Source organism: Hyaena hyaena, unplaced genomic scaffold (genome assembly GCF_003009895.1).
Source record: "Hyaena hyaena isolate Hyena2069 unplaced genomic scaffold, ASM300989v1 scaffold_6, whole genome shotgun sequence".
NCBI lineage: Eukaryota > Metazoa > Chordata > Mammalia > Carnivora > Hyaenidae > Hyaena > Hyaena hyaena.
This window is the reverse complement of record NW_024080638.1, coordinates 4,039,227-4,056,926: the sequence shown is the minus strand read 5'-3', so window position 1 is coordinate 4,056,926 and position 17,700 is coordinate 4,039,227. Positions and strand designations below refer to the sequence as shown.

The following is a 17,700-nucleotide window of genomic DNA, read 5'->3' as shown; positions in this document are numbered from 1 at the left end:
GTGATCTTGTGGTGGTGGTGGTTTCACTGGTGTGACCTGTCAGGTTGTGTACATTAAATACGTACCACTTTTTACCTGACAGTCATACCTCCATAGAGTGTTTTCAAAGGCGAAGAAAACTCTAGCATTGAGTCAGATCTGAAGTCAGCTCCCGTTCGTGATTGTGAGCCAAAGTATCTAATCTCTGCTCCTTGCTTGCAAAATAAGGGTCCTCTTAGTACCTCAGCCACAGCTGTTGTCAGAACCATAGCAGGCATTGCACGAATATGTAATAGGGGCTTCGAGATGTACAAAGATGGTTTAATTGGGGTTTTGGCTAGTTATCACACTGCTCGGCAAGGATACCTCTTTAAATGAAGTTTACTGTGTATTGGAAGGAATGTTTTTACTGTGGAAACATACTTCTGAAAAGATGAATGAAATGCTCCTGTCTTTAGCTAAGAACCTGGTTCACTCCACTGAACTGGAAAGAAATGTTTTTAGACTAATATAAATGGTTTCCATTGAACTTTGAGTCAGAATTCTTTTCTTCCTCGACTTGCTTTTAGCATTTGTCAAATAACTATCATAAAAAGATTTTACGTACCACGATCCATTATCTATGACTCAGACTCCTTCCTGTGACTGCCCCCCCCCAAAGATCCTGTTTTTTTTTTTTTTTTAATGTTTTATTTATTCTAGGAGGGAGAGAGACAGCATGAGCAGGGGAGGGTCCAAGAGAGAGGGAGTGACAGACTCTGAAACAGCCTCCAGGCTCTGAGCTGGCAGTCAGCACAGAGCCCGACGCGGGGCTCAAACCCACGAACCGCGAGATCATGACCTGAGCGAAAGTCGGACGCTTAACCGACTAAGCCACCCGGGCGCCCCGATCCTCACGTTAAAGATAAAAAATTGAGCAAGTTTAGTCAGTAGAATTTCTTATTAGGAAGAGTTTCCTTTTAAAATAGAGCACCCAATCACTTTTAAATGTTAAGATCTAGTGCCACGAGTGGTAGATTTTATTGTTGAAAGTATATTTTCACACTCCCACCATAGCTGTTTTTTGTAATGTTGGTTTTTTGTGGGTTTTTTTTTTTCCACTTCTGTATTTGTTATATAGCAACTCTACAGAAAGAAGCCTGGTCTGGCCATCACGTTTGCAAAGCTGCCTCAGAATTTGGACAAAAACCGATATAAAGATGTGCTGCCTTGTGAGTATCCGGCGTGAATGCCTCCTTCTCTCCCCCACCCCCCACCCCCAACACGCTGAGATAATGTTTCCCTTTTTAAAACAGATTGTCTGGTATTCTGGACCGATTTTCAGTGTGTCTGTAAACACCACCGTCTTTATTGCCGCCATTTCAGACTCGGAACAGTTGGGGAATAGTGTTTATGCTAATGAGGCGAAGCTGCAGATGGGGTTGGGGACTGAACTCTTGTTTACTTGGTCGATAAAAATAACGCTTGGGATAATTGGTAAATTTGTTTCTCCCCCACAGATGACACCACCCGGGTATTACTGCAGGGAAATGAAGATTATATTAATGCAAGTTATGTGAACGTAAGTCAAGAATCTGGGTAATAAGAGCCCATTGATCCCTGTAACAACGGTGAATGGAATGGGTGGTGCTTTGCAGTTGATCAAGTGCTTTCTGTTCACCCCCTCATTTCAGCACCCCCGCAGCCATTGAGGGAAGGCAGAATAGTCTTTTTACAGAGGACAAAACTAAGGTTCAGAGAGATTAAATAATTTGAAAAGTCACAAAGCTAATAGAAGGTGAGACCAAAACTCAGATTCTGTGTCTCTGGCTCCCATCATCCAAATGCCTTCTGTCCTCAACTGCTGACATTTTTGTGGTTTCTTTTTTTTTTTTTTTTCCTGTTTTTTTGGGGTTTTTTTTTTTTGTTTGTGTGCCAGTGGTATGCTTGTAAATTTCTGTGTTTCTCTCTCTCCCCGCCCCATGTTATTACTGGGGGGATCCCACCTAAAAATAAGGGGGAATGTAACCCAAAAAGGAAATGTAAAAGATTTCACGTGTTGTGGGAAAAGCATTCATTCTACTCCTGAAAATGAATCTTGGGCAACTTCCTTGGCCTCTCTGAACCCGATTTTCTTCATTTAAACCAGGAGTCAGCACACTTTTTCTGTAGAGGACCAGATAGTATTTCAGTCTTGCAAGCTGAGGGAAAATGGAGGCTATTACTTAAGTACTTATATAACCACTTACCATGCAACTGTGTAAAAGTATTTTTAAAACACTCTTAGCTTGCAAAGTGGCAGTCAGATTTGGCCCTCAGGCCAACGTTTGCCAACCCCGATCTACATGAACAGATGATTTCTCAAGTTGTAGCAAAATGTTAAGAACTATCCTAATAAAGATGGGTGTTATCAGTGATTCCATTTATTCCAAAACATCTTTGGGATTCATTGACCCTCCCTTCAACGTTCCTAGTGTCTTGAAGGCAGAGCATCAGAATCGGTGGGGTCAGCAGTGTCACGTACTCTGTCCCTTTGCAGGGAAATGGGGCAACTGAGACCAGGAATGAAGAAGCCATTAACCCAAACATCAGCCAAACCATGAATTGGGTGCCTGTGTTGTACCTTCCCCACCTGAGAATGAATGACTCACAGTGTTACTTGAACGTTCAGCAGGCCCTGAGTGTTTTTTCATAGATATGACTCCGTTCAGAGAGAAGAAGTAAAAGCAGAGCAGGGGGAAGAGCACTGAGGACAGTTGAACACATTTTGATGTTTAACATTAATCAACTCAAATAACTGTGTGAGGTGATGGATGTGTTCATTAACTTAATTGTGGTGATCATTTCACAACATATGCATACATCAAACTGTCATGTTGTACACCTCAAATATATGCAATTTTTGTTTGTCAGTTACACCTCAGCAAGGCTGGGAGGGGAAGGACTGATCGACTCAATGACACAGGCATTAGAACCCTGCAGGAAGCAAAGTATAGCATAGTGGTGGCGTAAGTCTGTGTGGTCTATGCTTCAGAGAAAAGCAAATCGATTTTGATAGAAGACCCTGGGTGGGGAAAGATTTGGGCATGAGGATTAATATGTATTGCTGAAAATATAGATGGCCAGTATTGATACAGCAGTAAAGATCATTCAAACTGTTCTGCATCTTTAGATACATTTCCTATTATTGCCTACTGAGTGTCATATGGCTTTATCTTAAGTAGTTAATGCTAGCATTATTGTCAGGTATCTTTCAAGGATTTTTTAAAATGCCTTTTTCCTTTTTTTTTAATATTTTTTATTTATTTCTAGGAGAGAGAGAGAGAGACAGCGTGAGCAGGGGAGGGTCAGAGAGAGAGGGAGTCACAGACTGAAACAGGCTCCAGGCTCTGAGCCGGCAGTCAGCACAGAGCCCGACGCGGGACTCGAACCCACGAACTGCAAGATCATGACCTAAGCGAGAGTCGGACGCTTAACCGACTAAGCCACCCAGGCGCCCCTAAAATGCCTTTTTCTTTGATTTTTCTTATTGGCTGTACATTGACAGAATATTCTGGTGTGGTGTCAGTTGCCAACTAGAAGAGTTTGAGATCCAGTTCTGTGGCCACCTTGTGGCAGTGACAGATTCTAATGTCTTAACAATCTCTTGCCAGATGGAAATTCCTGCTGCGAACCTTGTGAACAAGTACATCGCTGCTCAGGGACCCCTGCCACATACCTGTGCACAATTTTGGCAAGTCGTCTGGGATCAGAAGTTATCACTCATTGTCATGTTGACGACTCTCACAGAGCGAGGCCGGGTAAGTGGCTTGATTTCCGATTCAAACATGGGCATGTCATGCTGTGCTCTATGCTACATGAATCTCAGACCTGGAAAGGGTCTTAAATGTCACTTGGTCCAGCCCCTACATGACCCATAAATCTCCTTTAGAGACTTACTGATAGGCACCTGCAGTGTCGGGGAGCTCAGCACTCCTGTCCATTCCCTGGCCTGTCCCTGAACTAACAAGAGATCACACAGCCCCTCCCACTCCTGGCTCAGATCCATTATAATGAGCCAGAAAGCAGTTTCACTTGCCTCGTCTCCCCTGCCCCAGAGACCCTGTGTTGACTGCACCCAGGACGAGGGCTGGTCCTGCAAAGAGCAGTGGACGTAAAAAGTGGGAGACATTACAACATCTGTCAGCCTGTTTGTATTGCAGCAAAAGCCGATGCAAAAAGAAGAGAGAGGGGCTTGATTAGGAGAGTGAAGGACACCACACTGTGCTTTAGCAGGGCATGCATTTCCCACAGGAACAGGTCCCTGGTTATAGAACAGAAGTCACTGTGCAAGGGTACCTGTATTATGCATTCCCTAAGTTGTGCGTACATCGAGATATCTTCATTATGAAACATTTATTCAGAAACCCATTCCAAAATCAGATATAAATGAACTTTGAGCCACCTGCTCTGAATGATCTGTGTGCTGTTTCCTCCAAGGCCTCTCTCCTGGTACATGGTTCAGAATACCAAATTGATCCACACTGAAAATCAGAATCCGCGGGATTGGAATGAATAGTATGTTTGAGAACAGTCTATACTCTCAACCTGAAACAGCAAAATAAGAATTCCTCCTAATTTTACAGAGAGAGACCCAGGGATTGCAAAGGACTTTGTGTGTATCTCCTAGGCAGAGGGCTCCTCACTTCTGCAAAAACACCTTCCAGGTCCATCTTGTGGGTGTTCAGCTCTGATTTTTTAAAAATTCCTCCTTACAGGGGTGCCTGGGTGGCTCAATCGGTTAAGATCTGACTTCGGCTCAGGTCATAATCTCACAGTTTGTGAGTTTGAGCCCTGCATCGGGCTCTGCGCTGACAGCTCAGAGCCTGGAGCCTGCTTCAGATTCTATGTCTCTTTCTCTCTCTGCCCCTCCCCAACTTGCACTCTGTCTCTCTGTGTCTCTCAAAAATAAATAAATGTAAAAAAAATTTTTTTTCTTTAAATTCCTCCTTACAACTAGCTGAAATCCTTGAACACATGGCCTTGAACCTCCACCCCACCTGGTTCTCACACCTGGAAGACACAGAATAAGTTACCCCTCTCCTCTATGTACTTGGCCCTTTAAGGATCTAAAAATAATCTCAGACTTGTATTATTAAATTCTAAGTAAATACTCTTGCCTTCCAGGCTCAGAACCCAAAGCTGGCACATGCGAACACGTGCACACACACTCTCTTTCTCTCTGTCATAAAAAGTGCCTTTCACTCAGTTAGGGAAGTGATGTTGAAGCCATCCCGACCCACACTGAGACCGTCCTTGGCAAAGTTGGCTTTATGGCGACGCAGTTCTGTTATCTAACCCTCCGAGTCACCACCACGTCCCACACTCTGCAGGCCCAGCTCTGGGCCGTTTCTGCTGTTTCGTTAGATGACTGACGTCAATGTTATTGCCTTCCCGTCGTCTCCACAATCTGCCAGTCCCCCGTTTGAAAGCCGAGCTGTATTGGCCTGCCAATTCTGTGACTTCTGGGTGCCTGGACGCACCAGGTTCTCTCAAAATATTTGTGGAGGTGCTGCTCGGCTGTGTCGTAAGGTCTTTCGGGGCTGCTGGGTGCGGTCTCCTCACCTGGGCTGGGCTTCTCTTTCTGCTGTAAAGTTGGCTCTGCCCATCCCTGCTCTGAGGTCATCAGCGAGCCGCGACAGGCACAGTTAGCGACAGATGATCCGCTCTGGACACCAGACCCGTCTTCCCTCACCCTCTTTGTCCCAGCTCGCAAAAAAGGCCCTTTCTTCCCTCCGCTAGGCCTTGCCTCCTCTGGCCCTGCCCCTCCTGCTCTGTCCCGATGACATCCCACCCTCCTCCTCTTGTTCATCTGCTCTGCACCTGAGCTCCTCTGGGGTCTCCCTGCGACCCAGGGGGCGGCTCTGTTCCCCAGCCTGGCTTCCTGACCGAGCCCATCCCAGCGGCCCCTTGTCCTGAGTCAGTAGTCCCTCCGCTATCTCTGGCCCTGGGGACCTACCCCTCTTGTTTATCGATCGTTAGAAACCTGTTCTTCTGAAATCTAAGCTACGTGTTTCCTCCCTCTCCTGTTACAGACTCGCAGCCGACCCAAGCCCTTTATCCTGAGGATCCTTATCTGGTCCTCGCCACCCCCCACAGCTTCAGCCTGTGTATGTGCCTCTTCTGATATGGGTGATCTCATACCAGTTGATTCACTCCCGGAGCCTCAGTTTACTCCCGTGTAAAACAGAGACACTAATAGTATCTACCTCATAGGGTTTTTGAGGCCAAGCTAATGTCCGTAAAAAGCACCATTTAGAATTGGGCGTACACTGTTCAAGAGATAGGAGGCGTTGGCATCCTCACCACCCCCAGCCAGCATGAATGTGGAAACAGAGACTCAGAGAAGTCCAGTAACTTGCCCAGTATCACACACTTGGTTAGTAGAGCCCATTAATAACCAGGATTGGAACTCAGGGTTTCCACAGGCCCCTTGCTCTTTCTGCCCCACCCTCAGTGCTTTGAAATCCAAATAGACCTAAAATCCAGGGTAGAGAGTCCAGTTCTGGTGAATTCACTAGGAGTCTCTGGAAACAGGTATTTGTGGCTCTGCCTTGCGTGGGCTAATCACTTCAGAGACTTCCCCTTGGTTGTCCTGTGAATAGGATGCCTGGGAGTCTGTAGCAGAGATGACACCCTGTGTGGGTCTGCAGCCTGCCCAGGGGGCCACCCAGGTGTAATGTGAAGCTGGCCCCCGTATGCAGGCTTCAGGTAGGTGGATGGCTCCAGGTTGGTAGATGGCAGTTTGTGGGTTTTTTAAATTTTTTTCTAAGTTTATTAATTTGGAGAGAGAGAGAGAGAAAGAAAGAGAACATACCAGGGGAGGGGCAGAGAGAGAGAGGAAGAGAGAATCCCAAGCAGGCTCAAATTCATGAACCGTGAGATCATGACCTGAGCCGAAACCGTGAGTCGGACGCTTAACCAACTGAGATTACGTGGCATTTTAAATAAGCAAAGGGAACTTAAGAGGCTTATCATCACCACAAAACAAATGGTTCCCTGTACCTTCCCCCTAAATCTTAGAAGTTTATAAATAGGGGCACCTGGGTGGCTCAGTTGATTATGCGTCCAACTCTTGGTTTCAGATCGGGTCATGCTCTCATGGTTCTTGGGTTCAAGGCGCACCACACTGGGCTCTGTGCTGACAGTGCAGAGCCTGCTTGGGATTCTCCCTCCCTCTCTCTCTGCCCCTCTCCCACTCGTTCTCTCTGTCTCTCTTTCTCAAAATAAAAAAAGAAACTTAAAAAAAGTTTATAAAGCGACCCTAAGTGGGCTCAGTTATGTATGCAGTGTGTTTTCAATAGCACATTACTATCCTAAGGCTGTGTCCTTAGAGCAGCCCCCGGGAGCAGGAAAGGCAAGCAGACCCCACATTCCAGGGACAGAAGAGGGCGTGTGGAGCCTCTGAGTGCCCAGGGCCAGCTCACGGGCCAGCATGTGGTCATGTCCTTTTGATGACATTCCCCAACACCTGGTGAGGATGAGGCAGATAACAGGCAGCAGGTCTCAACTGTGCCTCGGGTTCTGGGGACGGCGGCCCCTTCATGTCTGTGGAAGTTGGGAAACAGCCACTAACTAGAATACCCACATTTAAGGTTTACAAGTAAATTCTTAAATCCAGCTTCCCAGCAGCACACTTAACTTTCAGATACTCCATGTGACGTTTGAAAATAAGAATAGAAAAGCTGTTCCAGACAAATTACATGCATCTGTTGGTTTATAGTCCCTTTTAGCTGTACACAAATATAATTTTTATGTAAGATGTTGCAACTCTAGCCTTGGAGAAAAAAAAAATCGAGTGACTCAGAATTTGATGGAACTCTGATGGGATGGACAGCTTGGCCCTGAGTTTGAAGCCAGAGGCAAAAGCTAAGAGGCTGTGGACAAGCTTCAGGATTGGGAAAGGCGGATTATGAGGGAGACGCAGGGGGCCCGGTGAGCCTGTGGGGGAGCCACAGCAGCCCTGAGACCTTGGCCAGGTCACTTACCCCACAGAGGCTGGGGTTCCTCATCTACCATCCGGGAGTGTGTTAGCCCCATGAGTCATCGGAGGGCCTAGGGAACACCGCTCGAATGTAACGGGATATTCATCTCAATTTGGGAACTTTTTTCCCTGGGATTTTTGCGGAATCTCTGATCACCCTTCTTCACGTTGATGTGGGGACCCCATAGCAACAGTGGTAACCTGAGCCAGCACGGTGAGCCTGGGACTGCCCACCATTCCCTCCGACCTTTGTCACCGTCTGGAAAGCAGGTGCCGTCCCCGTCTGTCAGGCAAAGACTGGGAAAATCCAAGAGGTTGGGTAGCAGGTTCAAAGTCATGAGGCTACCAGAGGAGAAAATGAGTCCAGTGGAGTTCTAACTTCCACCTGTGTGCCCTTAACCTCTGTGCCTTGAGGCCTTCCTTCTGCTCATGTGGGTAGGGAGGGATGGTGAAGGGGGTTGGTGTGGAGAGAGAGAAGGGGCCTGAGGGCATGGAGCGGGCTTGATGGGGGCTGGGAAAGGATGAGAGGGAGAGGTCGCTCCTAGGTCAAGGCGCTGTGTCTGAGACCTCTCCTGTTCTTCCAGCAAGCGGACCCTGGTGAGGAAGAGGGTGAGCTCTGTACTCATCCTCTGGGCTCCAGCCTCAGGCTGGCTTGAGAGCTGCGGCCTGGCCCCTTGCAGGTTGACCAGTACCCTACTCTCCAGGAGAGGTGGGGAGGCTCCTCTGGGAACAGGGAACAGACACAGAGCACATCGGCTTTGCGGCTCTCAGAGTTCCTGGTGCAAGTGAAGGGGCTCCGGCCAGACCCCCACCTGCCCGTCTAGGTAACAGCTCATGTGCGCCACCCCCACGGCGGAGGTTAGCTCACACCCAGTGGTTCCCTTGCAGACCAAATGTCACCAGTACTGGCCTGATCCTCCCGATGTCATGGAGCATGGCAACTTTCACATTCGATGTCAGTCAGAGGATTGCACCATCGCGTATGTGTTCCGAGCAATGCTGGTCACCAACACCAAGGTGAGCGGTGCCCCTGCGGTGGGTGGTCCGGGGGAGGGCGCAGCTTAGAGGCAGGTGCTGAACCGGCATCTGCTGGGGGCCTGCACAGGATGGTGCTCCCAGGCCTATTCTGCATTCTCTCCTGGTGAGCGTTTGGGAAAATACTGGTGAAAGAACCAGCACCCTATACTCAGCACCACCGTTGACACTAGCCGGCAGGGGGAGCACCCCAGTGCCCCTTGACTGATAAATGGATGAACAAGATGAGGTATGTTGACAACTTTTAAAAGGAGGGAAATTCTGATGCATGTTGTTATCACAACGATAAGCCTCGAAGACCTTACACTAGTCAAGTAAGCCTGTCATGAGAGGAAAATATTGTGTGACTGTACGGAGCACCTGGGCTAGTCACATCAGACAGAAAGTGGTAGGGTGGTTGGCTGGGGGCAGGGGGATGAAGAAGTAGTGCTTCGTGGGTACAGCGTTTCAGCTTGGGAAGATGAAAAAGTCCTGGTAATAGATAGCAATGATGGTTGCACAACACTGGGAATGTACTTAATGCCGCTGAACTATATACACCTAATGGTTAAAATGGTAAACTTCATGTTACATATATTTTCCCTTATTAAAAAAAGAAAAAGCCAATGTTTATGGCCCTAATGGCAAGTACCATAGGAGCGAAAGGGAAGAAATCGCAGTGGGCCGAAGTTGTGGGGGAAAGCAGTCCTGAGGGGGTGGCCTGAGCCATGTCCTAGAGGGGGAGCCGGACTTTCGAGGGGCCACCCCAGGGCGAAAGGGCATTGGGAGACAGGACCACTGAACTGAGGCCGGGGCCGGGCTCAAGCTGCCCACTTTCTGGACTGAGTGACCAATGCCCCCCTGCATCTTCCACAGACCGGGGAAGAGCACACTGTGACACATCTCCAGTATGTCGCGTGGCCAGACCACGGCGTTCCGGATGACTCCTCGGACTTTCTGGAATTTGTAAACTACGTGAGGTCCCTGAGAGTGGATGGCGAACCTGTGTTAGTTCATTGCAGGTACTGTGGCTTCCAGGTTTGGTTTGGTTTGGTTTGGTTTTTAAGTACACATATTCTGTAGGGAAAGACCTGAGGAAAGTTGGCAGAGATCACCCTAAATCCCACAAGACTCTTTGCTTTTACAAGAAGGCTCCGTTTATTTCTTTGCTATTGCAAGAGATTGGGAATTTTGTGAAAGCATAAACCTCTGATTGTAGAGCTGAAGAAGCCCACTCCCCCCCCCCCGCCAGCTTCCCCTGTGTCCTTGAGTCGCTGACCTTCACAATAGATATGAACAGGAGGAGGGTGCAGCCCTCAAAGGTGGGTTTCTTTTCATTGGTGTTTAAGCCCCTGGCCTCAGAATATATGAGGAGAGGCCTCTTCAGCCTGCTGGAGAGCACACCCTGAATGTGTGTTTTGTATTCCTGAAGGTCAGGGGACGAGAGCTCTTCGGAGTAAACGTGGGAACTGGCTAGGCGTTAAGCTGGGCTGTGCAGAAACGCTGCCTGAGCAAATCCTAGGTCTCCGCTTCTGTCCCCCCAGTGCCGGCATAGGTCGTACTGGTGTGTTGGTCACCATGGAGACAGCCATGTGCCTAATTGAGAGAAACCTGCCCGTTTACCCACTGGACATCGTCCGGAAGATGCGAGACCAGCGTGCCATGATGGTGCAGACATCAGTGAGTAGAAACCCATTGATGAAAGTAATAACAATGGCCCACGCTTTCTGAGCATTGCCCTGGGCCAGGCCCTCGTGAAGGGCTTTGCGAGTTAAGGGACCAAGGCTCAAGGGCACGGCAAGTGCTTGCCCAAGGTCACAAAGCTGGTCCGGGGCTGAGCGACTCCAGAGCCCACTCCATCTCACAAGGCCCCACTCTTCCCTCCTTGGGCTATCTCCCATGTCTGTCACATCTGGGTAATCTGCAAGTTTCCTCAGGAGGAAATCTTGTGGTTTTCCCCTAGAACCACAAAAGGGGTGGGGGCGGGTGATATAGAAAAAAGAGCATGATTCAGGCTCCTCCACATATTGCGTGGTGACCTTTGGATAGTCTCAGCCTCTCTCCAAGCCTCAATTTCCCCATCTGCAAAATGGGGACCATTCCACATTCACTGACACCATTGCATACACCAGAGAGACCCAAGCATGTGTGTAGTAGGAAAACTGAATTAGTTATAAATCTCAGCAGCAATGGGGGAAGTCCAAGGGCAAGAACTCGCTGGAAGAGGATCAAAGCCGACTTTGAAAAGTCAAGGAAGGCTTTCTGGAGGAGTGGCCTCTACGGCAAAACCCCCCAGTTGAATGAGGCGGAGTAAGCAAAGAAAAGAGTGGGAAGTCCACATTGCAGCCAGCTCTGTGTCCTCACAAGCTCAGGGACAGACTTTATGAGATTTGTCTAATGATCGTGAGCTCTTGTTTTATATTATACTCAGGAAATACAATTAAGAGGGGAAAAATCAGGTTATTAAGAATATTGTTCTCTGCCCTGTTGCATGGTATGGAAGACCTCATTGCCGATTAAAAATTTCACAGTGCATCTTCTTGGTAGATTTTTCTAGCTGGTGAGGCACAGTCTATACATGCTTTCTTTCACCCCGCACACTTCACTAAATGAGTTTCTCAGGTGTTTGCTAATAGAAAGAACCATGTCCCACAGAGCTGCTTTTAGTGGCTTTTCTTTTTTAAGACAAAATCCAGACTCCTTCACCTTACCCTGCACAGCCAGGTCCCGGCCGCCATGCAGCCCGTCTGTCCGTGCCCAGGCGTCCCAGGCAGGGGCTCCCAGCCCAACAGCGCCACTCCGAATGGGCCATCGGAGTCTCCATACTTGAGCGTACAGTAGAATGGCCACCCTGCAGGGACGTCACCCCTTCCCTGGCACCTCCCTCTACTGTGGTTTCCGAGAGCCTTTCCCCACTGCTGTCTGGGAGCAGCCCCCAGCCCTCGCCATGCAGGAGTAATGGCTTCACGGGTGTATCTTCTCCACTGTTTCCCTGGCATGTAGCACAGGGTCTGGCCGGGCCCAGAACTGGAGGTCAGAGGGTATCAATGAGCGATGTGAAAGAGTAAGCACAGATGCGGTAGGATGCGGAGTTTATGGAGCTGCGGCTGGACTCACAGCTTTCCTTTCTTTTCCAGAGCCAGTACAAGTTTGTATGTGAAGCGATTCTTCGTGTTTATGAAGAAGGCTTAGTCCAAATGCTGGATCCCAGTTAAGACAACTGTGAAAACGTTCATTCCTCTTTCCCAGGGGCATCCTCCTTGAGGACAGACCTTCTCTTTGGAAGCGGCAAGGGGAATCTGTAAGCTGTGGGGAAGGAATGAGCACACTGAACCCAGGCACTTTAAAGTTCTGTAGAAGAGGTATCGTGTACATAGGACCTGTGTAGATACGCATGCGGTTACAGCATCTCCTAGGCCCGTTATTCCTCAGAGAGAAATCAGCAATGGGGATCTCAGTTCGGGGCCTGCCTATTGCCTTCCTCCCTAGATAGACATCACCGTGTTCCTGTAAACCATCCTTGGGCCATTGAGAGGGGACGCCGGCAATGCTGTTGACCTCCCCAGAATAAGCTGGTGTGGCTGTTTAGAGTCACCTGGGTGTTTTGTGTGTATATGTGTATCGGACTCTAAGGGCTGAGCTTTCTGTCCTTCTAAGCGGAGCTGGAACCGTTAGCATTCACCTGCCCCGTGCTAAGGAAACCCTGATGAATGTACTGAATGGCAGGGCGGTGGGATTTCAGGCTGAAGGAGCGGGCAGTACCTGTTCTGTCCCATCTCCCTGCCACGTCCCGTGTTCATGTTCCGGAGAATCACGTCTAAGATGCCCTGCTTTCTCCCTGCATTAATGACCCTCTTCAGGTGCTCACACAGTGCCTGGACCGGATTAGCCACGTAGCTTCGGGTGAGTTTTCAGTTGAGACTCTGAGAACGAGGACTCCCGGTGCGTCCTGTCATCCGTGCGTTCGTTTTAGGAGCAGGTGCTCTTCGCCTCTGCTTGCCTCTTGCTGTACATGCGGAGCCCGAGACTGGAATTATCGACTACTGAATCTACTACATGGATTGCTGCTACTTCAAGCTATGTTACACTTGAAACGTTACGATTTTCCTGAGGGGAGATGGGATATCATCTATAAATGTTCAGCATCTTTGGCCCTGCTGAGGAAAGGTCTAGTCATGGAGCCATGGGAAACCCAGATTCTAGAGGGTTGTCCGTGGATGTGTGTGGATGTGTGTGTGTGTGCCCATGGTAAGTGGTTCTCAGGACTCCTAACTTGATTCAGATTACAGTTGAGTTTATATAAAGAATGAGTCTCTGTATAGAGGAACAAATGTGTGCATTCACCCTCAGTTACAATGGTCTCCATTTCATTTCAAAGGAGAGGATCAGGCTATCTGAATATAAACACAATTTGATGTTAATTTATTCTAAGTACACCCTGATTTTGATTGTCCTGAAGAATTCTGCCTTTGTTCATACTGTGTTAAATTTTTTAAAATTTGTGACAGGACTGTAGCAAATTATTATTTAAGGAAAATAAATTACGTAAAAATTTTAATGTGGTATTTTTAAATAGCGGTTCTTATGTATCCTGAAGGACAAGGAAGCTAAGCCAGTTTCTTAATGGGATTTACAGAAAAAGGATGCTTTTATATCATAGTGCACAGAAGTGAAGCCATTTTGATGTTTAGCAAACTCTGGACCAATTGAGTAGTTTCCTGGATGCAAGATGGATAATGACCCATATGATGCCGGGTTTCTAAAGGTTCTTTATCTCCAGACTTAGCATAGTTAATTGCATACTTCCCTCTTTGCCCCGCCAATATTTTACTGCTAAATGGCAGGGGTGGGCAGGAGGGGTTACAGAGCGCCATCGTCCGCTGCTGTGAAACAGGAGACCACCTAAGCCCCATCCGTGTCAGATTCATGCTAAGCCAGCATGATGAGTCAGGAAAGGTCGGAATTTTGCAGCTGGAGATTTGGTTCCTGGTCCCACTCATCAAACACTAGCTGTTGGCCTGGTCACTTGAGAGCGCTACCTCTCTTTCCTCTCTTTCCTGTGAAATAGAAGAAAAACAGGGCTGAGGCTGTGGGTTGAATATGAGGATCGAATGAGATGCAATCGGCGTGAGTTTCCATCAGCTGGAATCTGTCTGACACTGCTCCAGATGCGTTAGTTAGAAGAGTTAACGTACCAGTGATTAGCCCCAAAACCCATGAAACAGAAGTGGAATTGCATGGCTTTTTCTAAGAGAAAATTTCTTTTGCTGAGAACAAAAGCACAAAGGAATATCCTCATACCAGTGCCTTCTTTCAGTCTGGACTCAGAAAAAATTCTACCAGTTAAGTCCCAAAAAAGAGGGGAAGGTAGGAAAGCTGAGCTAAATTTAAGTACCATCAGGATGTTTAGCAAATCATTGCCATTTGATACAAATGCATCATCCCCCTGTGTGCGAGAAGCTTGAGAAGTCTAAATGTGTTTGGAGAGTTGTGTTTTATTTCTTTTAAGCAAATTATTTAATATAGTCGCAGAAATGCTATCATTACTGTACATAAACTTCAAAAAAGCTTACCAAAGGTTGCAGCTAGCCTGTTTCTGCCACTGTGCAGGCCAGAAGTTCAGACCCAGCAGATGTTACACGGAACAAAATTTATGAAATACTAGGGAAGAACAGGACAAGAGAATTATCTAAAGGGGTAAAATATACAAGTAAATTTTACTACAGATACGACTGATTAAATTCTGTACCTCCGCATTCCTGCTGCAAAACTATACATTTAAACAATTATATTGAAGCCTTTTTGGGTCCTAAGTGAAGAGCATCAGAATCATGGGAAATATTTTGCCTGGGAAATTTGGATGTGGACAGAGAAGACATTTTACATTTGTGTTTTGTTCTCTGGAAGATCTGATCAGACCCAGTGATGTGCCGACCTAAGATGGGACACCCCTCTCCCGTCCCTTTATCACACCGGCTCTTGGTGTTTTGACTTCCTGGGAAAAAAAGATTCAAGTCTATTTGGCTAGAGGAGGTCAGGATGGGGGGTAGTTATATCACCAACATGTGCTGGTCTGTAATTCCTACCACAGTAATTTATATTTAAAAATGCTTTTTAATGAAGTTTTTAATTTTAATTCCAGATAGTTAACATTCAAAATGCTTTTATTTAGATTAGGTAGCTGCTGTTTCTTTTGTGTTGCTACCTGATATTTTTGTTATTGTTGTTCCTCAGAAATTACCATTTGAGTGAAAGAAAGAAAGAAAGAAAAGAAGGAAGGAAGGAAGGAAAGAAGAAATTATCATTTGAGTGAAACCAACAGCCCTCTCTCCTTGAGAGGCAACAAAGAGGTGACCTCAATAGGGAGGGCTCACAGGAGACCTAGACTTGGGTGAATGTATCACCCTCAGGCTTCAATTTCCTTATGTGTAAAAAGAAGGAATTGGGGCTGGACTGAATGAGTTCTTTGGTTCTGTCAACGATTACCATCCTGGGAGTCTGTATTCCAGAGAAGGGAAATTAACCCTGAATCAAAGCCATACAGCTACTGGAGAGAGATATGTCACGTTTCCATGACTTGTCAAAGAGACAGTCCCTCGAACCTTGGCAGGATTGCACGCCAAGATCAGGATTGCCACTGTCTGGTTCTTGCCATTCTGTGCTGAGATCAGAACCATAAAGATGGCGAAGGCTGACCTCAGCCTGGCTCTGAGGAGTCTGATGGCTGACTGGCCGCCATCTTTGTAACCCGCATTCTGTTTGCAGCAATGAAAGGATCGGTGTTACGTAGTTTTGAAAAGTATCTTACTGAGCAATATTTTTTTTTTCTGTAAATTAGGAATGTTTTTCATTCTGACCTGTCAGTGACTCGACTGAAAAAGTTTGATCAATATAAAACCATTCAAGCTATGCAACACTGTGTGTCGATATTTTTTTATTCTAATCAATGTCTTGACTTCTGAAAAGGTTTTCTAGTTTGCCTTTTTTTTTTTTTTTCCTAGTAAATATTAACTCTCTTGGAGTAGAGTGCTCTCTGCCCATCCCTACCTTCCCTCCGGTCAGGAGCATGACCATGCACAGTACCTGCTTCTGTCCTGACCTTGTGTGGCTAATTTTAAATCTGAGTTGGGTTCAGCTGTCATGACAACAGTAGCTTACACAAAGAAGTTTCTGTGCTTTCTATCACGCAGGGCTGCCAGGGTTGCTCCGTGATCCCCAGAACCCAGGTTCCTTCCAATGTGGTTCTCTGCCAACCCCAGTATGCAGCTGAGGTCCATGATGACGGCTCCAGCCAGCAGGATAGAGGAAAGGAAAGGGAGGAAGCAAAACCCCTTCCCTCAGAGCGTGCCATCTGGTCGGTGTGCGTCCCATTGAACAGAACTAAGTGCCAGGGCTACCCCTACTACAAGGGAGTCTAGGGAAGGTTTCTCTTCCAAGGAACCATGTGCCTAACAAATTCAGGAGTTCTGTTTCTGAGAAGGAAAGAATGGGTTTGAGGGACAATTAATGATCTCTGCCATAGCTCAACCCTTTGCTCACCTTTAGAGTGAGCCCATTCCTCCTCTCCCCACGGTAGACAACCCAAGCCCCAGCCGCTTGTGGCACGAAGCTCAACCTAAGATCACCTTTGAGTGATCTGTGGTCTGCCCTGTCACCTCTGGGTGGCTTCCTGTCTAATGACCTATAAACTCAAGACAAGTGATTTCCCAGCACAGCCCAAAAACTGTGAAGTAGAACAGGAAGACAGCCATTGAAAACTCATCCATAAGAGGGAAGAGGAGCAAACACTGCTCCAAGCAAGTTTCCGAGCCCACTGCACAAGAAAAGTGAAGACGCTTCTGGCAGGCCACTGAGTAAGTCCCTTGGATAGCTTTGGACCTCCGTGGCCACATCCACAGTGGGACTGCAGTGGGCAGCCTTCGTGAGGACAGCACATCTTTTAGAGCCTGCCTACTCCTGGGGCAGTTTTGACAGAGGTCCCCAGGCTTGTGGTTTCTTTGCCACTAGAATTCCAGCAAGTGCCCACAGCTGCAGGTCTGGTCTAGAATGATGTTCTGTGTTTTACGCATGCCTCTTCACTTATAGGTGGCTATCTTGGTGGGGCGCCTGGGTGGCTTAGTCGGTTAAGCGTCCGACTTTCGCTTAGGTCATGATCTTACGGTTCGTGGGTTCGAGCCCCGCGTCGGGCTCTGTGCTGACTGCCAGCTCGGAGCCTTGAGCCTGTTTCAGTCTGTGACTCCCTCTCTCTCTGACCCTTCTCTGCTCACGCTGTCTCTCTCTCTCTCTCTCTCCTAGAAATAAATTTAAAAAAAAAAAATTAAAAATAAATAAATAAATAAAAAGCTATGCTTTTGGAAAAAAAAAAAAAAGGTGGCTATCTTGAGGCCACCAGAAAGGGAAGCTTGGATGGGAAGGCAAGACCGCTCATCTGACCTTTGGAGCTGCCTAGTACACATCTTCCAGCAGAGAAGTCTGGAAGGTAGCCTGCTGCCCCCGGCCGTATCTCCTAAGGCCACTGCTTTGAATAGCTGCCGTTCGAAGAACAAAAGCAATTGGCATTTTCTGTCCTTGAAGACCTTAATCAATTTTGAGTACAGGCTACAGGCTGCCTCCCTTAGCAAAGCAAGGCTCCCTTCCATCTCTGCTGTGGGTCCCTGGCTCCAGCCCCAGTCCATCTCACTTCTGTGGGGATGGCAACAAGGAGC

At 47.5% G+C, this 17,700-nt stretch overlaps 1 protein-coding gene across 2 annotated transcripts in view; it reads left to right on the top strand.

Moving 5' to 3' along the window:
- PTPN3 (protein tyrosine phosphatase non-receptor type 3) overlaps positions 1-15,909 on the top strand; it is a 108,975-nt gene extending 93,066 nt beyond the window's left edge. For both annotated transcript variants that reach the window (XM_039240748.1, XM_039240753.1), the window contains 7 exons: positions 1,100-1,190; positions 1,479-1,540; positions 3,612-3,758; positions 8,870-8,998; positions 9,872-10,017; positions 10,540-10,675; positions 12,133-15,909. In XM_039240748.1, coding sequence (XP_039096679.1) covers positions 1,100-1,190; positions 1,479-1,540; positions 3,612-3,758; positions 8,870-8,998; positions 9,872-10,017; positions 10,540-10,675; positions 12,133-12,210 — 789 coding nt within the window. In that variant the 3' untranslated portion in view covers positions 12,211-15,909. The remainder of the gene's footprint in view (positions 1-1,099; positions 1,191-1,478; positions 1,541-3,611; positions 3,759-8,869; positions 8,999-9,871; positions 10,018-10,539; positions 10,676-12,132) is intronic.
- The last annotated feature ends 1,791 nt before the right edge of the window (positions 15,910-17,700 follow it).